The sequence below is a fragment of the Mytilus galloprovincialis genome, chromosome 3, assembly GCF_965363235.1.
Source record: "Mytilus galloprovincialis chromosome 3, xbMytGall1.hap1.1, whole genome shotgun sequence".
Taxonomy (NCBI): Eukaryota; Metazoa; Mollusca; class Bivalvia; order Mytilida; family Mytilidae; genus Mytilus; species Mytilus galloprovincialis.
In genome coordinates, this window is record NC_134840.1 from 93,401,499 (window position 1) to 93,429,470 (window position 27,972).

The following is a 27,972-nucleotide window of genomic DNA, read 5'->3' on the forward strand; positions in this document are numbered from 1 at the left end:
GAATGAATTTAACTCTCCGTCTTGAAATATGTTAAGATCTCCTGTTATAACATGGAAAATTGGTCCATAAATGTATTTGGAATTACTGCAATTACATGAAGTAGGTGTATTTTCACTGATATTAAAATCTTTACACAATTGGCTATAATTTAACACAAATTTCCAGGTAGATTTCTTGTAAATATAACAAATAAGAGGGAGCTCAGTATTATCAAAATATCAAGCAATTTGTTCTTTAACAGAATGGTTGTAAAAAAAATACCAGCAATATTTACAAAATCAAAGCCTTTATTGACATACTTTATTTTAATAAAAATGTTTTTTATGATCTTCAGGACGATCAATTTTAGGAAACAGTTTAGAATAACAATATGCCATTATAATTTGAACAATTTCGTACTTAGGACTGCTATATGAAATTGTGTTGCAATCCTCTAAAATTTTATTTAACTTATTAATCGGTAATGAACAGAGCTTTGTTAACAGATAATGTCTTCCGTTGTTTTTTGAAATAGAAATTAGGTCTGAAATATTGGTGTGATTGGTCCGAAATTTTCTTTGATTGTGATTTTTTCTACGACCATGAGAATGTTTTTTTTCGAACAGTTTTAGAAACAATATCCAAAATGTTAACAGTATCGGTTCTTGATATTTTTTAATCTAATTTAATTCAATTATTTTCCGTGATTGTACAAACTTTGAATGAGATTCACCAGGCTGCTTATTTACTTCTTCCAAAGGTTGAACTGCTAAATATTTGATAGGATGACTGTGCTTCTTAAGGTGTTGATAAATGATACTTTTGAATTTATTGGGTTATTTTCTTGAGTGCGTTTAGATAAATATCTACCAGTTTAACCTATGTACTGAATACCGCATCCTGGTTTGTTTCATGTGAGTAAATAAATAAGACTGTTTGTTTTTCAAGTTATATCAGTTTCAAATTTTAAAGAAAATGAGCGACCATTAAGTGTGGACCTTACCGTATTGTTGGTGGAAAGACAGGGACATGTTACTCATTTTTTGGCATGACACTTATCGATAGAAGGGTAACCACGATTTTTATTTTTAAAAATGTTAGCGATGGTAGTATTTTTAGATAGGCGATTTTGAAGATTGAGACGTGTAATTACCCTTTGAACGAGTTAAGTATTTAATATTTTTCCATTTCTAAGCTTCCTATTTGTTTTTTGTTTGTGAATTATATTAGAAAGGAGCAAAGACTGGTGTCCAGAATATGAACCAGCATACAATGAATTAAGTTATGAAAAAATGATAAATCTGTTCAGCTAAAGATGTCAAACGCTATCTGTATTAATTACCCCAAAAAGATAGGGTATATCAGGGTAGCGACTGACGTCTGACTAAATATTCTCGCTCGGACACACATAATCTAGTATATTATAAGAGCATATAAACCTGTTAAATTAAATTAATATTGATATAGCTTTTACTTGTCTGACCTTTTTATCCTCTAGTACAAGACAATCAGACAAGTGTTATTGTTGAGCCCTAATGATTCCAGTATATATATGAGAAAATGTTAAACCTTGGAAAAAAAGAGTTTTTGGAAAAACTTCTTGTTATATTTCATACTACAGTGGTTACAATATCTATTGAATTCATCTGAAAATTGATACAACCAATCAAATATCAGGTCATTATACAGCTTTTAACCAAAGAAACAATCTGGATGTCAGAAACAGTGAGAAATGCTATTTGTGGGTCGACAGATATAAGTTAAAATGTTGTCATGAGTCAATATATATGTCTTTACAGTATGATAACTTTCATGGAATGGTCAATGTTATGCTTTAACTTACTGTTCCTGTCTAAATTCCCAGTGTTTGTCCAGAGGGAGATCATACTCTGACATCATGGTCAAATCAGATGACAAGCGTCTTCTTGGACCAGGTTCAATTCTGATTGTGGGTAAAACAAATGGTTGTGTACCATCATAAGATTTGTATGGATGGTAATTCTCATTCTGGAATTGATGCAAAACATTCTGATATGAAATTAAAATGTATACCTGTTTTAAATTTGTGTGCAGATCCATGTCATTTTTTTAATTATCATGATTTTGTAATAGAAATAAACATCATAAAAGTTTGAAGAGCACACAGACTATCGCTAATAATAAATGAAGCAAGTCCAGATGCAAAGCTGTTATAAATATTCAAATCTAAAATTGACAAAAACTTCCTTAAAACTAAATTAGATTCTGTCTAGATTGAATATCTCTATTTTCATAATCTAAACATTACTGATGAACATTTAATGAATCTCAATAATCTTCCTTTCTTAAGACTTACTATGTAACTTTTACACCATATAAAGACAACTTCCTCATAAAACTTCATTTCCTAATTATAACCGAATAAGTCAAACATATTCTTTTTTGTGCACTTGTATTTGAACTTATCAGTAATAAAATATGTTTGAATATTGAAACTAGCCTGTGTCATGACAATTACTCTCTTGACATTTCTATATTTGCTGGACTGAACCCTCTTGTAACGTCTATAACATATAAATATCAGGAGTAACAGGAAGAGAACAACTACTGATGCGACACCACCGATAATGTAGATTACTATTTGCTCTTTATCGTTTGTTCCTCCTGACCTAATGTCTACTGCTTCTGCTTGTTCATCTGCAATTAAAGTATTTGTAATTAAAAAGTTTTCAAAAGATGAAATAATATGTTTGAAAGGAAATGGTAAATATGTGTCAGCTCAATAGCTGGCTTATCTACAATATTTATAACCAATTCAATCCTTTTTTCCTCCTCATCAAACTTTTAATTGTTAAAAGTCTTTATTTTAGGAATGATTGTAATATTTTTTTCTGTCTATGAAGGAATAATATCATTAAAAAAAATGTGGTGCACACTGAATAACCCACTACATAAGTTACTCTAAAGTGTGTATCAAATTCAACATTTTTAACGATGGCCATGATTATTTTTGGTGTTAAAACTGCTTATTCTCCTTTTTTGTAAGTGTTCTATACTTTAAGCACCTGCATAGCCATTTTTACTTGATAGAAATATAAGATAAGGGGGTTTCAAATATTTATTCATTACATATATAAAGTTAAGATAAAGTGATCAGCCATCATATATAGTTGGTAAAAAGTATCTCTGCTTAAGCTACATAATGTCAACTTTGGTAACACTATTGAGCAGTGGCTTTCTGGTAGGTAGCTGTCTCAATATGTTTAATAAAGTCATTAGGGTCACCATAGTCAGCTTGGCAAGAAGTGTAGTAAGCATGATCTTGACCCAATGGCACTGGACTTGTACAATTTACAGATCTCCAGGCAGAGAAAATATGGCTAGATAATTGGTTGAATTTAATTTGCTGCTAGGGTATTTGGTAATAACAGAGACATACATGTATAATACATTATATGTCTATGGGATAACATAGTTTGCATTTCATCAAATTATAAAAATTTAGAATTTTCAAAGACAAACATACTTATACTTAGGTATTCCATTGGTTTAGTTAGAAAACAAGCCATAAATATCGTATTTGATTTCATTAAGACATTTGTCTTTGAGGCTCAGTACTAATAACTGTTCAATGTTTTCAACAGCATCAAATTAAAGTCTTTTTTTTAACATCTTAATCCATTGTCAGTATTTCACTTTTAATCATCCAGACGTGTGTCTTAAACTAGCTAGTTGATGACCAGGTAATTGCCAATAATTTGTTATTGCTGTATATATAGTCTAATAATAAACACCTTCATTGATTACTCGAAGCTATTTACCTTACGACACAAAAACAAGAAAAAGAAATGGTGACCTTCTGTTTTTACAGACTTTTCCGATATCAATTTCGAGTTTCTCAAGAGTTTTACCCTGTCAGTTTTAATTCTGTAAACAAAAATGTTTACTGAAACTTTTTCGATGTTGACATTTTCAAAAGTTGTAGATTTCAAATTTTAATGGGAGGGATGGAAGAGGGTCTGAAAAACAAGAGATTTCGACTCCCATCGGAAGAATCACATGTATGACATACAAAATTTAATTATTACACAATACAAACTAGACTAAGTGAAATCCCTGGCCACACTTCACTCTGAAACTGTTTTATAGCAAAGTCAATGTTGGATTTCTTTGACAGACACAAATGATGCCCCTGCAGATGCAAAGTCTTATTTAAAAATAACTGTCTAACACTTTACCTTAAATATGACAAAGGTAAATTATATTATCACCCAAAAGAGCAAATATAAATAAGAATCAAAATCCTGACCCCATGCACAAAAAATGGAAAAACCACCAACTAAGTGAACACTTCCTAACAGTTGTTATCCATTCTTTTGATGTGCTTGGACTTTTGATTTTGCCTTTTGATTTTTGATTTTCCTTTTTGAATTTTCCTCGGAGTTCAGTATTTTTGTGTTTTTACTTTTTCCTAGCATAAAACTGTAGGACAATTATCTGTATGCGAGCTCCCCTTATGCAAGTAACTACTACAAAAAATGATTAAGAGCAAATATTAAACAAAATCAAAACCCTGACCACATGCACACCTTCAATACATGTACAAAGACTACAAACAGACATCAGAGTGAAAACTTCCTAGAATTCAAACTGTAGGAGGAGTTAAGTGGAATAACTGTACACCCATAATGGGAAGGACATACAGAGAGACACTGACAGGGGTAAAATAATATGACGTTTCAGTTGTGGCGGCTTTAAAAGAATTAATTTTTTTAGAAAAAACTGTACATTTCCAATTTTCATGATGCCAAACCTCCTATTTTTATGACAGTCTATAAAAAATTTATTGATAATGATGTAATCGAAAATTGATAATTAAATTCTCCAAACGATTAAATCATTTTTATGTGAATATTTTGCTCTAAGACGTATTATTTCTTGGTGAAAAACAAACATTTCTCATTCTTATCTAAGCCTTTACCTAAAACTGTTAGCCAGGCAGTCTGGTAATATCTACCAAGTGGATTAGAAATCAAGCAACCATACCATCCAGCATTATCTTTTGCTACATTCTTTATTGTCAGTATTTCTGGGTGACTTAAATTCACCATGGATTGCTAAAATATCAAATAAAACAGCATTAGAGGATGAGTATATAAAACATTGAAAAGCAAAATTTTCAAAAAAGTGAACTAAGACAATAAATTATAAAAAAAGTGAAAAAAGAAGAAAATATTTCAATAAACTAGACAATTAGAATCACATTATTTTCTTAAGTCACTTGAGATTTGTCATGCAGTCAGTTTTTTAAATATACACATGTATATATACTATTGTATAACACTTTTTAACAGCAAGATAAACTTATCAACAGACAATAAGAAATTAAATTTAAAGAAACATTCACATCAAGATCATTCAGACACACCATATCTGTAAACATTTCATGACTCAGTGAGACATTTTTCAAGCGACATACATTTTGGTGTGAAAATCACAATGCAACCTTCTACTTGAGGTATTAATAAGTTGAAGTTATGAAATAACTGTTTCACAAATGATATCGGATATGTTCCTTATGTTGTTACTACAATCCCCTTCCCTTTCATGAATGTGACCTACCAAATTAGACTATTTACCGGACTTGTTATTACATAAGCAACATGACGGGTGCCACATGTGGAGCAGAATCTGCTTACCATTCCGGAGCACCTGAGATGACCCCCAATTTTTGATGGGATTCGTGTTGCTTATTCTTTATTTTCCTATGTTGTGTCATGTGTTCTATTGTTTGTCTTTTTTATTTTTAGCCAGGTGCATGTTGTCAATTTTTTTTAGTTGATTTATAAGTTTGACTGTTCCTCTGGTATCTTTCGTCACTCTTTTTTTGAAGTCTAGATTGACTATATAGATATAGATAGAAAAATACTGGTCTTGGCCCGTAATTCCTAAACAGTTTGGACCATCACCACCAAAAAAAAAATCTGAATCTTCCTTTTGTGGTTTTAATATAACTAAAAAGTGTGTGAAGATTTATGGAATAATCATAAATAGTTTCTGAGATACGGCACAACATGTATTTTTAATAAACATGATCACTCTAAAATAAGATAAAGAATCATCACAAAAAAGTAAACAGATCTTCAGATTAATATAACTTACAACTGAACCATGAAAATGAGGTCAAGTTCAGATGACACCTGCCAGTTGGACATGTACACCTTACAGTCCTTCCATACACCGAATATACTAGCCATATTGCTTGTAGTATCTGAGATATGGACTTGACCACCAAAACTTAACCTTGTTCACTGATCCATGAAATGAGGTCGAGGTCAAGTGAAAACTGTCTGACAGACATGAGGACCTTTCAAGGTACGCACATATCAAATATAGTTATCCTATTACTTATAATAAGAGAGAATTCAACATTACAAAAAATCTGAACTTTTTTTTCAAGTGGTCACTGAACCATGAAAATGAGGTCAAGGACATTGGACATGTGACTGACAGAAACTTCGTAACATGAGGCATCTATATACAAAGTATGAAGCATCCAGATCTTCCACCTTCTAAAATATAAAGCTTTTAAGAAGTTAGCTAACACCGCTGCTGCCGCCGCCGCCGGATCACTATCCCTATGTCGAGCTTTCTGCAACAAAAGTTGCAGGCTCGACAATTAGCATCCACAGATTTTATCAAAACATTATATGATTAGGCGTTGTTAATTAAAGTCTATTTTTGCTAATGAGAGTAATATTAACATGTCGGGATAAATTGAGTTATTTTGTGTTTTAGTATAAATATCGTTGCAAAATTTTGGAAGAGCAGTCACCCTTCGGAAACACAAACTTGCACTGCTAAAGTCTATTATACTGGACCTGTAGGACTGACGATCAGTCTTCCAGTTGACTTTGTAGTGTTTGGACAAAAATGTATTTTTTGACTCCCCTTTTATTTTTGAGAATATTTTAAGATAGCAGTCAGTGTTCTGGAAGCGTAACCTCACACTACTCGTCATGCTCATGTCATTATACTAGACCTAAAAGATTGTTTTACCAGTCTACTAGTTGACTGTGCAGTGTTGAGACAAAATTTATCTCTGAATCATAATTTAATTTTAGAAAATACTTTTAAGACTTTTATATTTTGATTTTGAGATTAAGTTCATTTTATGATTTAGTAAATTTGGCATTTATTTTATATTTTACATTATAAGGAGAAAATAGTTTTACTTTGGATTTTTTATTTTGAATTGATACTATGTACTTTAATTGGATTATTATTATTATTTGGAATTGTTTAATAATTGATTTATTATCATCATATGTCTAAATTATTATAGTAATTAAAGTATGAAAACCTAGTGATTTTTAGCCTTATGTTACAGTTCTATGTAATATAGGCATTTTCTAGTAATATTACTGTTTTATGTAATATGGAGACTATATATATATATATTACACATTTCAGTAATATAACAATATTACAGGTTTTAGTAATATAAGAATTATATTACTATTTTTTGTAATATTACTTTTACTTGTAATATTATATAAACAAGTAATATTACAGTTTTCAGTAATTGCCTGGACTGTGATAACAGCAAAATAAAATTTCATGTAGACAAGAAAAGATACCAAAGAAGACATCATAAGTCTTAGCTTGTGTCTCATTCCCTTTGATGATTACAAATAAAATATGTTTATATTAAGGGGGCTCTCCAGTATAAATCTTTTTTTTCTTTCTAATATATGATTTCTTTATATTTTTCTATAAACATGATAAATGAACTTTATCATATACTTAATAGAACAAGAGGCTCTCAAGAGCCTGAATCGCTCACCTGGTAAACAATGCCTTATTGAACATATTGAACCATGCCAGGCAAACATGTACAGCTAACAATTCTTCAATATTAGAAATACAAGTTCTACCATGTTTACACGTTTCCTTCTAATATAATATGCATACAAGAAGAGCGGCAGGACGTTATTTTTATTACATTATAGTTACAATAAAAGAATTTTAACAATAAAATTGTTATTGTTACATTATTAAATTGTTATTCTTTCGAATTTCTTCATTCATGATTTGGATTTATTCCACTGCTGAGAAGGGGCAAGGGGCTCCAATAACAGCAAAACAGTTAAATGATTTCATTAATAACAGTTAGGCATGGACCATTTAACTTGTAGGGGGACATGGTTTTTTTTCTAGTCAGAATATTTTCTATTTTTTGGAAGTAGCACAAGAAATTATTTTTTTTGCAAATTGCAAATTGAAAATTTCAGGACAGGTAGACCTTGACCTAATAAATATTTTAACTTCTAGTCTTATTTGCTCTAAATGCTGGAGTTTTTTAGATATAAGCCAAAAACTGCATTTTACCCTGTGTTCTATTTTTAGCCATGACGGCCATGTTTTTAGACAAAATAGAAAATAAAACACAAACTTTATTTTATACACCCTACTGATCATTCAGTTGAAGTTTGGTTGAATTTGGTTGAGTAGTATTAGAGGAGAAGATTTTTTAAAGTTAGCAAATATGATGAACAAATTGTGAAAAAATTGTCATTAAAGGACAATAACCCCTTAAGGGGTCAATTGACAATTTTGGTCATTTTTAACTTATTTGTAGATCTTACTTTGCTGATCATTTTTGCTGTTTACAGTTTATCTTTATCTATAATGATATTCAAGATAATGACCAAAAACTGCAAAATTTCCTTAAAATTACCAATTAAGTGGCAGCAACCCAACAATGGTTTGTTTGATTCGTCTGAAAATTTCAGGGCTGATAGATCTTGACCTAATGAACATTTTTACCCCATGTCAGATTTGCTCTAAATGCTTTTGTTTTTGAGATATAAGCCAACAAGAGGCTGTCACAACGACAGCAAACCGGATTTATTAATATTTATTTGTGTCCTGGCAATATCACAAGAACCATTACTGATGAATGGTGAAAGTGAAAATCGTCAATATCAAATTTGACCTCCATTTTGTCATCAGTATCAACATCTTAAAATTTGAAAAGCTTAGATTGAATGGTTCATGAGTAAATGCAACAACGTGAATGGAAACGCCATTTCACAATCTTTCAAGAACCATAACTCCTGAACGGTAAAAGTCAAAATCGTCATTATTGAACTTGACCTCTAATTTGCCATCAGTAACAACATATAAAAATTTCAAAAGCTTTGGTTGAATGGTTCATGAGAAAATGCACGGACACGACTGGAAACACCATTTTTCAATCTTTCAAGAACCATAACTCCTGAACGGTAAAAGTCGCAATCGTCATTATTAAACTTGACCTTTATTTTGTCATCAGTAACAACATATTAAAATTTGGGAAGCTTTGGTAAAACAGTTCATGCGTAAATGCACGGACACGACTGGAAACACCATTTTTCAATCTTTCAAGAACCATAACTCCTGAACGGTAAAAGTCGCAATCGTCATTATTAAACTTGACCTCCATTTTGTCATCAGTAACAACATATTAAAATTTGGGAAGCTTAGGTAGAACAGTTCATGTGTAAATGCACGGACACGACTGGAAACTCCATTTTTCAATCTTTCAAGAACCATAACTCCTGAACGGTAAAAGTCAAAATCGCCATTATTGGACTTGATCTCCATTTTGTCATCAGTAACAACATATTAAAATTTGGAAAGCTTAGGTAGAACAGTTCATGCGTAAATGCAGGGACACGACTGGAAACTCCATTTTTCAATCTTTCAAGAACCATAACTCCTGAACGGTAAAAGTCAAAATCGCCATTATTGAACTTGACCTTCATTTAGTTGTCAGTAACAACATATTAAAATTTTAAAAGCTTTGGTTGAACGGTTCATGAGTTAATGCACGGACAACATTTGATTCCCGCCCGCCCGCCCGCCCGCCCGCCCGACCGACCGCCCGCCCGCCGTACATCCCCAAATCAATAACCGACATTTTTGTCACAAAAATCCGGTTAAAAACTGCATTTGACCCCTATGTTCTATTTAAAGTAAGGGCGGCCATGTTTTTTGACGGATCAAAAATCGAAGCACACACTTTGTGCAGGATAATCTAAAGGAACTATCATGCTAAGTTTCATCCAAATCCATTCAGTAGTTTCAGAGGAGAAGATGTTTGAAAAATTGGTAACGACGAGAGACGACGACGACGGACGCCAAGTGATGAGAAAAGCTCACATGGCCTTTTAGGCCAGGTGAGCTAAAAATGAAATAAAAAAATTGGGTCACCGTTCATTTACGCTAACAATCTGCCTCTGAAAGAAGCATAATTTTTTGTTAATGTCCTTATTTACTGTTGAACTAATAGGAGAAAAAGAGGTAATATCGAAATAAAAAAAGAACTAAATTACAGAAATCGCTTAAATTTTACAAGTATTTAGTTTATGTACAGCTTTTTGAAAACAATAATAAAAAATATAGGTCATCGATGATTTAAAAAAGATATTTCAACTTTAATGCCAAAAAAATGTATTTTTGCATCAAAGGGAGATAATTTGGAGCTTTTTCAATGCTATAAACATATTAAAAGTCACCTGGGGGCAAACAAAATTGATTTTTTTAGTTGATTTTTGTACCATATCATAAAGCAATAACTAATAGTGTGATGAATAAAATTTGTAATGAAAAAATTCGTAAGGGTTCCGTGGAACCCAGTGTCTCACCTACTTTTGCTGTAAATCGCAGGCTGAACAAAAAAAGGAAAACAAGAGGCTGTCACAACGACAGCAAACCGGATTTATTAACATTTATTTGTGTCCTAGCAATATCACAAGAACCATTACTGATGAATGGTGAAAGGGAAAATCGTCAATATCAAATTTGACCTCCATTTTGTCATCAGTATCAACATATTAAAATTAGAAAAGCTTAGATTGAATGGTTCATGAGTAAATGCAATAAAGTGAATGGAAACGCCATTTTACGATCTTTCAAGAACCATAACTCCTGAACGGTAAAAGTCAAAATCGTCATTTTGAACTTGACCTCCATTTTGTCATCAGTAACAACATATTAAAATTTGAGAAGCTTTGGTAGAACAGTTCATGTGTAAATACACGGACACGACTGGAAACTCCATTTCTCAGTCTTTATAACTCCTGAACGGTAAAAGTCAAAATCGTCATTATTGAACTTGACCTCCATTTTGTCATCAGTAACAACATATTAAAATTTGGGAAGCTTTGGTAGAACAGTTCATGCGTAAATGCACGGACACGACTGGAAAAACCATTTTTCAATCTTTCAAGAACCATAACTCCTGAACGGTAAAAGTCAAAATCGCCATTATTGAACTTGACCTTCATTTAGTTGTCAGTAACAACATATTAAAATTTTAAAAGCTTTGGTTGAACGGTTCATGAGTTAATGCACGGACAACATTTGATTGACGCCCGAAAAATACCGAAAAAATGAATTTAATTTGGATACTATCTTATGATCATAAACAAGCTTCTGTCCAAGTTTGGTACAAACCCAGGATAGTTTAAGAAAGTTAAAGTTAAAAAACTACCTTGATCAAAAACTTTAACCTGAACTTTGCTCTATCATTTTCTATGTTCAGTGGACCATGAAACTTGGGTCAAAACTATAATTTGGCATTAAAATTAGAAAGATCATATCATGGGGAACATGTGTACTAAGCTGAATGGACTTCAAATTCTTCAAAAACTACCTTGACCAAAAACTTAAACCTGAAGCGAACGGACACACAGATGGACGAACTAACGAATGAACGAACGGAGGCACAGACCAGAAAACATAATGCCTCTCTACTATCGTAGGTGGGGCAATCGTAGGTGGGGCATAAAAATGAAATCACATTTAAACTTTTTTTTTACACCAGAAATAAGGGACGTTCTCTGAAAGCAGGAAATATATTTCCTGACTTGTGCTCAACCTGTTCAGACGTCTCAGACTATTTTTACTCAAAAGATTTTATCCTTTAAACAGGAACAGAGGTTAAAGACAAATCCAATCAAGGTGCACTCAGTGGGTTGAAAGATGCTTCAGATTTAAGATAACCCTTGCACACAACACAAATCATGTGGCAAGGCATTATGTTTGTTTTCCTTGATTCCAAATCATATAGAAGCTTCAAAGCAAAAAAGCTTTGATTTAAAACGTTTGATGACTGCAGCATCAGAAAGGTATAAAAAAAACCAACGCATCGGAAAGATATCACTAAAAACCAACATAGAAAAAAAAAATTTGGACAAGAATGGCCAATAAAAATTTTCGTGTTGCAGTGATTTTACAGGGTTAGTCGTGGAAAGGGAAACAAACAATAATTAATTTTTGGCCTAAATAGCTAGTTGACACACAATGAATGTTGTGTTAGAACTTAAAAAAATTAAATTGGACATTTACCTGCTATGGTCCAATATACAAAATCTAAATACATGATTTGATTCAGCATATTTTAAAAAGAACCCCAACAATTCAATTTTTGATGAAATCAAAGAAAGTTCAATTTTGGAACCTCTAGAACTCAATGTGGACCAATTTGATAAAGGGGCCCAGACATCACAAATCTAAATAAACGATTAGAATCGGCATATCAAAGAACCCCAATAATTCAATTTTTGATGAAATCAAACAAAGTTTAATTTTGGACCCTTTTGGCCCCTCATTCCTAAACTGTTGGAACCAAAACTCTAAAAATCAATCCCAATCTTCCTTTTGTGGTCATAGATTTCTATTTACTTATAAATACTAAAGTTATTATCCCGAAATCATTGGTCTTGGATGACGCTCAACAAGGCAGATGACAACAACGTATAACAAATATCAACTAAATTTTTTTTAATTATTTTTGCGGTTGTATCAAACGGACATATAAACCCATAACGTTAAAAGTGAATGTACCCAAATTCATGCTTCATTAAAAATTTGTGTGAATAAGCATTGTGTATACATTTTTTATATTATTTGGTTGATGCAAACTTCAGTTAGAGAATGGAAACAGAAAATTCAGCATTGTTTCCATAATTGTAAAGAAATATTTAACTTAAATGGAAATTAAGACCTCATTTAACACAAAATTAAAAATAAAAGGTTGAAAAATAAAAGGCAAAGCTACAATATTTACAAACCTTTCGGCTCACTAATGCCATGAATTGATAGTCATACCACAGTGGTAACATCCTGTGTTATCTGATCTAGAAAAGAAAAAAAATACAAAAATAAATATGTAGTAAATATATATACTGTCTTAAGTGTTGAGGTACAATATCCAATAAAGAAAAATAAATCTAACATTAAGACAACGTTGCAAGTGTTGAATTAATATTTCTGAATGCAGTTGTTTGCCAGCCCAGAATTGCATCAATTGAGGGCAGTATGTTTATTATACTAAGTGCTTGCAGAAATTAATCCTAACTACATAAGCCAAGGTTGTTTATAATTATTAGGATTTTAAATAGCATGAAACATAACCAGTGCTTAACAATTGTAAAGTATTGTGTAACTTATATTCAGAACTGTTAACGTTGGATTATGTTGCTTGATGAATTTGGTGATTAGATTTTGTCAGTTGTCATGGTTGTTGTAGGATTTTTCTTGGATTTCAGTATTTCTGTTATTCTACTTTTTTTGTTATGTATAACAGCACTTACAAAAAGATTTTAATCATTTTAATTAGCCAAACATCATGTAGTCGCCAGAAATATGGTCATTGTATCAAAGCACATGTGAATGGTTCCAGTATGAAAAGAAGATAATTACACTTTTGCGAGATATGAACAAAGAAATGTTTAGCAACATTTTGAAAGCATATATTTCATGCTATTTTCATTGCATGAAGTTTTAGAAGAACAATAATGTATACAAAATCATACATGTACATGTATTATTGGGGAAAAAAATTAAAAGCAAAGGAAGGGTGCTTTGGCTGTTGTCTTTCATCCTAAGGTCATGGTCAAATGGTGAGTACCCTGATTTAACATAAGTGAATTTCTTTGTTAGTGTGAGTAACCCTGCAAAGACGCCATTGGCATTGCAACAATTAATAAAAGTATATTTCAGGTGTAAGTAGGATGACAAAAGTATCTCTTATATTTGGAACTTGTAGCTTAACAGTGGAAAAGGTGTTTTCTAGAATTGATGCCACAGTAAACCAATCTTATTTCTCGGATTTAAACAAATGAGTAAAGGTTCTGTGCTACAAGAAAAAAAAGTATCATAAGTATAATGTGTACATACATTTTGAAGTTATTTTGCATTTTTTACAAAAAATATTTACATGGTAATAACATGAATAATGAGAAGTTCTGTTAATATTCACATGCAAATTTCAAAAACGCACACATGACATAGAGGGAATAAAAAGCCATATCTAGTTGTTACAATGGTCAACAAATATGGTCATAATTTAACTTAGGACTCAATAAAAACCAACGCATCCCAGCTGGAGAAAACTCTGCAAATTTTGTTTGTTTTTGGATTTGCAAATTTTAAATTCTTCTTCTTGTCTTTATCATGTTTATGTGTTTACAGATTTTTTTACATCATTTATTAATCTCCCACATTCATGACATTTGAATCAAATGATTGATGATTTGAAACAATCACATGGTCACAGTGTGCCCACATATAACGCATCCAAAGACGATTGTGTACGATTTATTTTAATTCATTCAGAAGTTATATTATAACTTGCTTATTTATAAAAATCTGACATTTTTTTTTTGATATTGCAATGTATTGTAATGAAAGAAAAAACAGTGTATCGTAATTTTCTGTCGATAAACACATCTACATATTTTGTTCTTGTTATCTACAGAGTTTTATAAAATTCTGTTGAGTGGTTTCAGAGGAGTTGGGATGACTAGAACAGGACTGATGGACAAAGTCAAAAACATTATACCCTACAGAACTTTGATCCATGGGTTATAATTAATGTACATGAAATAAAAATCTCAGACATAAGAGATTTTATTTTACTTACACACAATTTTCCATTAGGATCCCCCATGATGCAAACTGTCACATGTCAGTTCTTACCATGCTGACCAAACCAATCACTCTGTTTTTCTCGATACTGTAACAAAAAAGAAAGATACATGTATAACAAAGGTATATGTTCCATACTCCAAGGTATATCTAAAAGTAAATGTCCATAAAAACTGTCAATACAAAATCCCACTATCATATCACTATTAGGTAAAAATACCATTTTTTTTTTAATCATTGTTAATGTTCCATTTTCTGTTCATCGTTCCAGAGTTTTATTTTTTTTACACTATCTACATGTATAGTATATAAATACAAATGGTGTTGTGATGTAAACAAATGACACCATAATGACATTTATGTGGTGAAAACAGATACTTTTGCAGTATAAGCTATTTATTTGTCTAGCAAATATGAATAATTGCATACAATTCACATTTTGTATCATAATCCTTCATGCTTAACAAATAAATTATATACATGTACATGTAATCTGGCATATTTGACTGTAAACACTGAATTTGACTGAGAATGTGTATGTATGCATTGAAAGAAGTGAGCTCCTTCTTCATGTGTTCATCAGAAAAACCAGATGCTCCGCAGGGCGTAGCTTTATACGACCGCAGAGGTTGAACCCTGAACGGTTGGGGCAAGTATGGACACAACATTCAAGCTGGATTCAGCTCTAAATTTGGATTGTGATTAAATAGTTGACACATCATAGGTTTCTGACACAGAATGAATGTGTTCTAATGAACTTAAAATTTTTGTTTTCTCTTAGAGCAATTCACTATGCTGTTGAATATTAAACCTCTCAAAAAAATGTTTGAAGAAATTTTCTTTTTTATTTATGAAATTTCAAATGAGAAAAATTGAAATTTTTTTAATCACATCCCCCTTTCCCTTATTCCAAAACTAATCTCAATTAAAATTTCTAATGGAGTTTGCAACAATAACTACTCATTTAAATACATCATAAAATATTAAGATGTAAAAAAAACTGCTTGTTATCACTGAATGGTAAAGATTATTTTAATTTATCAGTTGGTAGTAAAAAGTGAATATACATTGTATGTTGTATATAACAAAGATTTAAGTTGATTCTGGACAAAGAAAGATAACTCCAATTAAAAAAAAATCTTGCTATTGCACAATATTTTGCAATTAGATATTTCTTGCTTACTATTCTGGACAAAGAAAGATAACTCTAATTAGAAAAAAAATTGCTATTTCACAATATTGTGCAATTAGATATTTCTTGCCATTGCGCAATACTGTGCAATTGAAAAGACTTGCTATTGCACAATACTTAATATAATAATTTTAGATCCTGATTTGGACCAACTTGAAAACTGGGCCCATAATAAAAAATCTAAGTACATTTTTGGATTCAGCATATCAAAGAACCCCAAGATTTCAATTTTTGTTAAAATCAGACTAAGTTTAATTTTGGACCCTTTGGACTTTAGTGTAGACCAATTTGAAAACAGGACCAAAAATGAAGAATCTACATACACAGTTAGATTTGGTATATCAAAGAACCCCATTTATTCAATTTTTGATGAAATCAAACAAAGTTTAATTTTGGACCCCGATTTGGACCAACTTGAAAACTGGGCCAATAATCAAGAATCTAAGTACATTTTTAGATTCAGCATATCAAAGAACCTAACTGATTCATTTTTTGTCAAAATCAAACTAAGTTTAATTTTGGACCCTTTGGACCTTAATGTAGACCAATTTGAAAACGGGACCAAAAGTTAAGAATCTACATACACAGTCATGACAGTTAGATTCGGCATATCAAAGAACCCCAATTATTCAACTTGGATGAAATCAAACAAAGTTTAATTTTGGACCCTTTGGGCCCCTTATTCTGTTGGGACCAAAACTCCCAAAATCAATACCAACCTTCCTTTTATGGTCATAAACCTTGTGTTTAAATTTCATAGATTTCTATTTACTTATACTAACGTTATGGTGCGAAAACCAAGAAAAATGCTTATTTGGGTCCCTTTTTGGCCCCTAATTCCTAAACTGTTGGGACCTTAACTCCCAAAATCAATACCAACCTTCCTTTTGTAGTCATTAACATTGTGTTTAAATTTCATTGATTTCTATTTACTTAAACTAAAGTTATTGTGCAAAAACCAAGAATAATGCTTATTTGGGCCCTTTTTTGGCCCCTAATTCCTAAACTGTTGAAACCAAAACTCCTAAAATCAATCCCAACCGTTCTTTTGTGGTCATAAACCTTGTGTCAAAATTTCATAGATTTCTATTAACTTAAACTAAAGTTATAGTGCGAAAACCAAGAAAATGCTTATTTGGGCTCTTTTTGGCCCCCAATTCCTAAAATGTTGGGACCAAAACTCCCAAAATCAATACCAACCTTCCTTTTGTGGTCATAAACCTTGTGTTAAAATTTCATAGATTTCCATTCACTTTTACTAAAGTTAGAGTGCAAAAACTAAAAGTATTCGGACGACGACGACGATCCCCTAAGGAGTTATTGCCCTTCATAGTCAATTTTTAACAATTTTCTTAAAATTTGAAGATTTTCAATAACATTTTCCACAGAAAGTACTGTTATAGATAGAGATAATTGTAAGCAGCAAGAATGTTTAGTAAAGTAAGATCTACAAACACATCACCATCACCAAAACACAATTTTGTCATGAATCCATCTGTGTCCATTGTTTAATATTCACATAGACCAAGGTGAGCGACACAGGCTATTTAGAGCCTCTAGTTCTATAGTACACTGCAAATGTGTATGAATTACAATAAATGAGTATTCATTATGATATAGCTACCCAACAACATAACATAGAACTTACCTGTATATGAATTTTAATAACAGCTTTTCCTATTAATGTTGCACCAAAAAATGTCCAAAATGGAATGAGAAAATGACCACATGTTATTCCTGCCAAATCAAACAGAGGGTTTGGTATCTGTAAAAAAAAGTAAAATTTATAATCAAAACAATCAAAATTGAATTTATACAAATTCAGAGGCAATCCAGTTTCACAATGAAGTAAGCTTAAATAAAATCTATGCTTTTTCAATGTTTAAAAGATTACAATACCAATTTCTAAAATTAGCCTATATCTAATATTTTATCAATAGATATGTACCAACATCTGAGCATCTGCAACTCATATATTTAACTGACAGACTTCTTATACAGATTTAAAAATAGAATTAAAGAACAAAGAGGCACAGATTAAAATAAAGCATGTTTTTTTGTCTGATAATGGACAAATTGACCATGTTTATAGAAAAAATGTTTTGTCGTTTGGAAAAGTTTTTCCAGAAGTGATGTTTTTAAGATTAATACCTGCATACTGTAAACCAACTTATTTTCGCGGATACTTTATTTCGCGTTTATCTCCAGCTAGTCTACTTCACGGCGATTTAATTTCGCGATTTTTTAGTTAACTTGATATAGTTTAATAAGGAAAGATCCAAGTTATACATATTCGCGACGATTTAATTTCGCGTTATTTTTCTTCCCCCAAGAGTCGCGAAAATTAATCAGTTGCAAAATTAAGTTGGTTTACAGTATTCAGAATTTCAGACACAAATTAAAAGTACCATTTATTAAGATTAAACCTTACATAGAAACCCCAGTAATGTTTATCTAGCTTAGTACTTACCGATTGATTGATTGATTGTTGGTTGCTTAACGTCCAGTGGCAATTATTTCATGCATATTCAGGACGAGAACAAGTTCACAATAAATACAATAGGTAGGTCTTGTCACAATAGAGGCCATCTGGGATGATGGTCGGGGAAATTTGGACTGCCACTGGAAAATGAGGGTTTATTGGATAGGGAAAGAAATTTTGCCTTGCAACAGGCCACCTACGGACCCCTCAAAGAGTTGTTGCAAGGGTTCTTTACGTGCAAAGAGCGTGGCACTCTCTCTACACGAGACATCGGATTTAACGTCCCCATTCTGACCGGACGTGACTGCGAACTTGATACATCCCGCACAGCCAAACGGACACCCCACTTCAGCAAGCGTTTTACTGCCAGTCGAGAGAAGACCAAGTGACCACATTTCTATTCCCCAGTCACCCTTGGGGTCAGTACTTACCGATGCACAGGCTAAGATACCAAAGAATCCAACTTTCTGTACAAGGTTATGTACAGCTAATTTAGATTTTTCCATAAATCCCTGAAAATAAAAAATAAAACAATAGACAAGAATATATTAATCAAAGCACCAAAGGCGCTGTAGGCAGTTAAGTAAAAAAAAAAAGCAGAGGCAAACTTGGCAGAAGTTTATATAATAAGACAAATATTGTCGCTTCAAATTGTTTTTTGAAGATTTTTTTAAAAAGAACAAACATTAAACAATCATATATTGTACATTTATGTTCATTTAATGAATTAATCATTGCAAATAATTCATATTTTGTCAAAGTTTTTAAAAGCAACACATATATATATATATATATATATCAAGTATATTTTTTTCATGGTCATGAGTCTGCAGTGGTACAAGTTTGCAATGATTGCAGTTCGTTAACGTTAGTATTGGTTGACTGTTAGAAGTTCAAATTGACTTTAGTACGAGCTTGTAAAAGTATGAATAGACTTGCTTCCCTAGAAAGAAATCTGAGTTTGTATGTGTTCAACAGTACACTTAGTTATCAAACAGGAATGGGTAGGGTGACCCTAAGGACTCTCCCTTTATTTCATTTGATCAGTTCTCATACATGAATATATATGGTTTAATTTAAAGGTGGGGGTCTCAACTGTTTAAAATTTCTCAATCAGGAGGGGTGGGGTGACTGCAGGGACTCTCCCTATATTTCATTTTATTAAGAGGTTGGGATCCCAACTGTTTCCAAGTTCTTAAACAGGAGGGGTATGGTGACCACAGGGACTTCCCCTATATTTCATTTGATTTGTTATATAGTCCCATACATGAGTATATATGGTTAAGGGGTGAGGATCTCGAATTTTTCCAAGTTCTCAAACAGGAGGGTGTACAGTGACCATAGGGACCCCCTTATAATTTATTTGATTTGTAATATTATCCCATACATAAATATATATGGTTTAAGATAGTGGATCTCGACCATTATAAATTCTCAAACAGGAAGGGGTAGAGTGGCCCCACGAACTCCATCTATATTTCATTTGATTTGTTATTTTGTCCCATACATGAATATATATGGTTTAGGGGTGGGGATCATGACCGTTACCAAGTTCTCAAACAGGAGGGGTGGGATGACCTCCAGGGAACCCCCTATATTTCATTTGAATAGTTATATTGTCCCATACATGAATAAATATGGTTTAGGGTTGAGGATCTCGAATGTTTCCAAGTTCTCAAACAGGAGGATGAACAGTGACCCTAGGAACCCCCACATTATTCCTTTGATTTGTTATATTGTCCCATACATGAATATATATGGTTTAAAATTGGTGATCTCAACTGTTTCCAAATTCTCTAACCGGAAGGGGGAGAGTGGCCTTACGAACTCCACCTATATTTCATATGATTTGTTATATTGTCCCATACATAAATATATATGTTTAGGGGTGGGGATCTCGACCGTTTCCAAGTTCTCAAATAGGACGGGTGGGGTGATCCCCAGGGACTCCCTCTACATATTTGATTTGATTTATTATTTTGTCCCATACATAAATATATATGGTTTAGGGGTGGGGATCTCGACCGTTTCCAAGTTCTCAAATAGGAGGGGTGGGGTGATCCCCAGGGACTCCCTCTACATATTTCATTTGATTTGTTATATTGTCCACTACATGAAGATATATGGCTTAGGGATAGGGATCTCGACCGTTACCAAGTTATCAAACAGGAGGGATGGGGTGATCCCCAGGGACACCCCCTATATTTCATTTGATTAATTATATATTGTCCCATACATGAATAAATATGGTTTAGGGGTGGGAATCTCGACTGTTTCCAAGTTCTAAAACATGAGGGGTTGGGGTGACCCTGGGGACTTCCCCTATATTTCATTTGATTATTTATTTAGTCTCATACATGAATGTATATGGTCGAGGGTTGGGGATCTCATCCGTTTCAAAGTTATCAAACAGGAGGAGGCAGAGTGGCCCAATGGACTCCACCTATATATACAGTCCGCCAAAAGTTAAGCACCACCGAAATATAATTGGCAATATTTTTTTAACAATTTCGAAAAAAAAATGTATGTTTGGTGTTATGAATTACCCTTAACACACACTAAGAAAATTCATTACGACAAAAAAGATTGAACTCCGATAAAGCAGTCAAGCAACCTTTTATTAAAGGTCATCTCTGAGTTAACAAATACACTGTTTCCCCAGGTGGTCGTATTAGTGTTCATACATTGGTCCGTCGACTGCATAGAGGCAACCTAAGAGCGAGTCGTGGTGTATAGAGACCTGTAATTACAAGCAGGCACTCTATCGTCAGGTTTCAATGGGAAAATGACGTTCTATGCTTGAAAATAGGAAGCTGACAAAACACTCATTGGTCAGATGGGAATCAGTATCTTTTACTGTCAGTAGACCCCATAATACGAATTTCGCTGGAAAACAAAACGGCCGATGACCAAGACAATGTTTGCACAAGGACTGCATTCAGTGCTGGTGTTGTTCCAGTACGGGATTGCTTCTTATACCGTTATAAGCTGGGTATGCATATTCTGATGGGTAACATAAACGGACAGACATACAGAGATTTGATGCCTTAACACATTTTAGTCCCTTGTTTTAATAATCCCCCACTTGCGTCAACATTGTCAAGACCCTTGTACATGGACGACAACGCTAGACCACACAGGGCACGGATTTTAACCGAGTCCAAAGAGCAACAAGCCATTTACACTATGTTTTGACCTTGCATGTCTCAATACAAAAACCCTACCAAACATGTATGAGGTGCCATTGGCGGAAATCTCAATCGCAGAGATCCACCTTCACAATATTTTGTCGATTTTAAAGTGGCATTTGTTGTTTAATGCAACAGATTCGTTAACTAAACTTTTGAAGGCTTGTACCGAGAATGATACGTCGTGTTATGAAATTGTACCGGAAGAGAGGTTGTTACACATGCTATTGACTCAAATATTGACATTAAATTTACCAAACATACCAAAGATTATGTGTAGAAAATTTTATTGGTATTAGGTAATCAATTGTTGTAAAAAAATAAAATCACAGTGAAACTTAAATTCTGTTTCTGAATTGTGTAATTAACACTACTTATATGAACGAAAAACCTACATGCATAGAACCTTCATAAGTGACCAAAATTATATTTGTGGTTTGTTTATGGTATACATTAGCAAAATTGCTATATGATTGTTTTCTTTTTTTCGAGGAATCATTGATTTTTTATATTTGAAAAAAATTCGATGCAATAAAAATAGGTGGTGCTTAACTTTTGGCGGACTGTATATAATAAGATTTGCTTACATTCAGGTATCATATATATAGTTGCACTATTTGTGCCTGTCCCAAGTCAGGAGCCTGTAATTCAGTGGTTGTCGTTTGTTTATGTGTTACATATTTGTTTCATAGTTATTTTTTTTATATAAATAAGGCTATTAGTTTTCTCGTTTGAATTGTTTCACATTTTCTTATCGGGGCCTTTTATAGCTGACTATGTGGTAATGGTATGGGCTTTGCTCATTGTTGAAGGCAGTACGATGACCTATAGTTGTTAATGTCTGTGTCATTTTGGTATCTTGTGGACAGTTGTCTCATTGGCAATCATACATGTACATCTTTATTTTATATAAGAAACTTCCATCTATTTTAACTGACCCATCAAAATTGAGAAGAAAAAAATACCCCTTGAAATTGCAGTAATATGTTTAACTTTAAAAGCATCTAACATGCATTACCAACATTTATCACTGATAAAGAAAATTTATACTGTTACCAGGAACATATATATTGTTAGATAAACTGTTCCCAGCTGTCACATTGTATTGGATTTTGACATTAAAATTTGTGTACAAAATGTTTTCTCCTTTTTCTTTCTTTTACATATATCTTTTGGTTTTCAATTTTAGTGTTTATATTTATTTACCATGCATAGATGTATTTTGCCACCTGTCTGGATTTTTTTTAAATGATAGCCAAACCCGGGATTACCATTATCCGCTTCCGGAATCGGATCCGATATTGTAATTGTCTTCCCCGGCCGCCATTTTATTTTCAATGTTGTTTTTGACAGATGGAGTGAGATACGATTTTACTCGGATTTACACATTATTTGTCGGCGATTTTCTGTATAAATCTAGCGGTTGAACTAATTGAACATCGCTGTCATGGATAGTAATGATGAAAATAAGTCTGAGATCGTTTATTAGAAAACTTTGGTAAAAATGTTTGGAAAGTTATTTTTTTATTTTCTTTCAAGGTCCGTCGGGCATGTAGGGCGTAGCAAGTAACCAAGTAGAAAGTCCGACTGCAAAAATGGAAGGTCGCAGACCTCGGACCACCGCTTATTTGAACCCCTGCGTCCAAATTGAAAAGATACGAAATTTCGTATTCTAATTCAAAATTGCCGCCAACAGCGTGATCAGTCGAACTTATCTTAATAGACTGCTGACGTAAATGACTACATATTGATGACAAACAATATTCCTACGACTTTTGCAATTTCGGAAATCTAAACTACTTATCTTTAGAGATTTTCGGCGATTAAATATTTCATACATTTGTTCTTTGACATCTTAGCCAAGAGATCAGGGGAAAATAAAATACATAAGGATTCCTAATGTGCTCTACTTCCTATGTGCAACTTCAAAACTTTTGGGAAAATCGACGATCATTTAAGGTTTTTTTGGTCATATTTTTTGTAATCCAGAATGAAAAGTATGAAAAAAATGTCCAATAAGTTATAAATAACATAATATCCAGCTAGATAATAACAATGGCACGTATTTCAGCATTTATTGGGTAGAACACAAATCCAGGGTGCTCGCATAAGGCAGCTTAACTGCCTAAAAATTCTTTTCCAATTATCATGCTTGAGATAACAGAAATTTCAAATCCTTCTTGTTTGTTTACTATTTAAATGCATTTGGACACATTTAATTCTACTTTTTAACCATTGTTAACTCTAGATCTACTTGAAATATGAACTGATTTAAAATAATGGATAAATTTTTTGTTGCTAATTTGCTTCTAGCTATATTTTCCTCGTTTTAGGTCATATGCTCTTATTTTTTTTTTATAAGTTTTGGATTTTCAAATATTTCCACCTAAAGCATTGCTGAAGAGTCATTTCTTGTCAAAATGCACATCTGGTGCAGAAAAATTGGTACCTTTAATGTTATTAATTACAGTAATAACTAACAAACACAGTGAACAAAGCTAACAAAGTCATACCCTCTAAGCACTGTAAAAAGTGTGACAAATCAAGCCAACATAACAAAGAAGCAAAGTCGTGAGTTTTGTTAAGACGTAGCATATGGTTATTTATGTGCTCAATATCATTATGCAAGAAACATTCTTTAATTTTTTTAAATGAAATCCATTTCAATGCTGGTTCAGAAACAAGATGCCTAAAAACTTCTGAAGATATAGCAGTCCAAATATGAGACATGAGAATGAACAGACAAACAGACCAACAAGTTAAACATACAATTACTATATACAGCTCCCTTAAAAAGGGAGGTATAATACCTACACTGTTAGTGAATTTTAAAATGGATATCCCCAAAACCATAAATAATATTATCTTCACTCGGACAGTAAGAACAAGATAACGTTTCTTTGTTTACACCGTCAAGTAGTGTTCAACAACTGTATCTATATAGATTCCTACACTGCATCAAGTGTATTACGATATTTCTCCACTCGAGACAGTTAAATTTTATTATTTAAAGCACGAGGCTTAAAATTTAACTGTCTCAAGTGGAGAAATATCGTAATACACGAGTTATAGTGTCGGAATCTGTTTCTCTAATGATTTTTATCCTTCTTTTTCAAAGATTTTCAGAAACTTGTGTTCTTTATATGCGACGTCATCAGGCATTGCCGCCTTTTTTCATGGCGTCACCATAGGACAATTCAGAAGAAAAAAAAACATTTAGATGTCATAATCAAATTTCGACTGATCATTTGCCGAGAACAGATTTTTCACTAGTGAGGAGAAATATTTTTCTCACACCGGTCAGGAAATGTGAAAATAGCACAAAAATTAGAGAAAGTATCATCAATGTCTGTGCATAGATGTTAAAGAGGAGTTACACTTACAAGAGACAATTACCATAAAAAGCTCAGTATGATAAGTCCCCATTCCCTTTTTGCAACAGGAATTCAGAAAAACCTTTTTGTCACTCAGTGAAATTCTTCAACTTTCAAGATCATGGTCGTTTAAAATGTTTATAGTTCAAAATGTTGAAAAGGATTCTAGAACACTGTTATGACTGTACAGATGCTAAATAAACACAAAATAAAAAAATAAATAATATTGGAAAGTTTTTGTGTAAATTATAAACAATTTCATTGTAAGTATGTAAAACATGTAGAAATCCGATCCATAATAAATATTGGGGAAAAAATACAACTTGATATTAGGTGTTAGCTTTTAGTAAATTACTGTTCAATTTATTCATGGCTTGAACGTGTGATGACCGTAGCCAAATTATCCGCCAGCAGCTGTCTGAAACACCAAATCCAATAAATAACTTCTTACGTAAAAATGTAGTTTATACATCATTATGCAATGCTATGAATAGAAGTAAGAAATGTCTAATGAATTATATTACATTTTGATATTTATTAGTAAATATTTTTAATTGAATATTAGTATGGAACAGATAATCATTAAAGAATTTGAAAAGAAATAAAGGTGCCCTCTACTCTTTCAGAACATTTCGCAAAGTAAGCAAACATCACAAAATTCTTGCCTTAAGTACTTAAAAATTTGCACTGCTGCCCAGCAATTTGAGATTTGCAGTAAGACTATTGATTTTGCAAGCCCGAGTACGGTGCCACATATTGTAATATTGAAGTAGGTTCAATTATCTCCCCTATCATAATACGACCAAGATTATATTCCTTCATGTACATTGTCAGGTAGAGTTCTACAACTGTGTAAAGTGACCAACAGACAGATAGGTAGTCTGATTCCTAGATTTAAACCTCAAAAGCTTAGGTTGTTGGAAGGGGAGTTTAAAAAAGATAGAATGCCACTTACATTTTAAATCGTGTCAATGGTTTCACAAAAGTTGACACAAAATGCACAAAGGACAAAAGTAAAAATTATAAAATAGACAGAACAAGAATGTGTCCAAAGTACACAGATGCCCCACTCGCACTATCCTTTTCCATGTTCGATGGACTGTGAAATTGGGTAATAATCTAATTTGGCATTAAAATTAGAAAGATTATATCATAAGCAACAAGTGTACTAAGTTTCAAGTTGATTGGACTTCAGCTTCATCAAAAACTACCTTGACCAAAAACTTTAACCTGAATGGATGCACAGACGAACGGACAGACGAACGGAGCCACAGACCAGAAAACATAATGCCCCTCTACTATCGTAGGTGGGGCATAAAAAACAGAGTGATTACTAGAAGGCACCCACAAAAACATGAAAGGCCAAAAATAACAGTACACACTCTCACTCGGACCATAACCTGTGAGACTTACTAATTCTTCAGGATGCTCTTTTTTCTCATGAATGAGTTCTTCTATTTCTTCAAACTCATCGTCATCAAGATCTGCCCCTGACAGCGTGGCTGCCCTTGCCATAAAATAGGGCGGCAATTCTCCAAGTGCTGTCCCAGCACCCTGAAACATAAAGATATATTTTTTTAATCTCTCACTCTATAATATAAATTATCCAATAATTAGTACTTCTTGTATGGTGTGGTATAAAAAATATTCTTGCATTTTTGTGCCTGTCCCAAGTCAGGAGCCTCTGGCCTGTGTTAGTCTTGTATGATTTTTAATTTTAGTTCATTTATATATTTCGGGTTTAACATCCATTATCACTGAGCTAGTACACATTTTTGTTTAGAGGCCAGCTAAAGCATGCCATGGGTGCGGGATTTTTATGCCCCATTTATGGGCATTATGTTTTCTGGTCTGTGCGTCCGTTCGTCCGTCTGTTCGTTCGTCCGTTCGTTCGTCCGTTCGTCCGTCCCGCTTCAGGTTAAAGTTTTTGGTCGAGGTAGTTTTTGATGAAGTTGGAGTCTAATCAACTTGAAACTTAGTATATATGTTCTGTATGATATGATCTTTCTAATTTAAATGCCAAATTAGAGTTTTGACCCCAATTTTACGGTTCACTGAACATAGAAAATGATAGTGCAAATTTCAGGTTAAAGTTTTTGGTCAAGGTAGTTTTTGATGAAGTTGAAGTCCAATCAACTTGAAACTTAGTATACATGTGCCCTATGATATGATCTTTCTAATTTAAATGCCAAATTAGAGTTTTGACCCCAATTTTACGGTTCACTGAACATAGAAAATGATAGTGCAAATTTCAGGTTAAAGTTTTTGGCTTCAGGTTAAAGTTTTTGGTCAAGGTAGTTTTTGATGAAGTTGAAGTCCAATCAACTTGAAACTTAGTATACATGTGCCCTATGATATGATCTTTCTAATTTAAATGCCAAATTAGAGTTTTGACCCCAATTTTACGGTTCACTGAACATAGAAAATGATAGTGCAAATTTCAGGTTAAAGTTTTTGGTCAAGGTAGTTTTTGATAAAGTAGAAGTCCAATCAACTTGAAACTTAGTATACATGTTCCCTTTGATAAGATCATTCTAATTTTAATGCCAAATTAGAGAATTTATTCCAATTTCACAGTCCTTTAAACATAGAAAATGATAGTGTGAGTGGGGCATCCGTGTACTGTGGACACATTCTTGTTCTCTTTGTGTTGATGACCCATTGGTGGTCTTTGGTGAATATTGCTCTCAGGTTGGGTTGTTGTCTCTTTAACACATTCCCTATATCCATTCTCAATTTTATCTAAATATATATGATGAGTTTATTTATTTGCTATGATAGTTTCTGTATCATTTTGG

The 27,972-nt window shown here is 32.8% G+C and overlaps 2 protein-coding genes across 2 annotated transcripts; both read right to left on the bottom strand.

Annotated features, from left to right (window-relative positions):
* Positions 1-1,736: 1,736 nt before the first annotated feature.
* On the bottom strand, positions 1,737-15,820 carry LOC143069409 (fibroblast growth factor receptor 2-like). The gene is made up of 5 exons (XM_076244023.1): positions 14,934-15,820; positions 13,081-13,146; positions 4,941-5,076; positions 2,460-2,656; positions 1,737-1,987 (listed from the first exon to the last, which is right to left on the bottom strand). The coding sequence occupies exons 2-5, from the start codon at positions 13,129-13,131 to the stop codon at positions 1,820-1,822; spliced, it is 552 nt and encodes a 183-aa protein (XP_076100138.1). The 5' UTR covers positions 13,132-13,146; positions 14,934-15,820; the 3' UTR covers positions 1,737-1,819.
* Positions 13,169-26,691, bottom strand: LOC143069410 (vacuole membrane protein 1-like). Its single transcript, XM_076244025.1, has 4 exons — positions 26,588-26,691; positions 19,044-19,124; positions 17,779-17,895; positions 13,169-15,026 (listed from the first exon to the last, which is right to left on the bottom strand). The coding sequence occupies exons 1-4, from the start codon at positions 26,687-26,689 to the stop codon at positions 14,979-14,981; spliced, it is 348 nt and encodes a 115-aa protein (XP_076100140.1). The 5' UTR covers positions 26,690-26,691; the 3' UTR covers positions 13,169-14,978.
* Between the last annotated feature and the right edge of the window lie 1,281 nt (positions 26,692-27,972).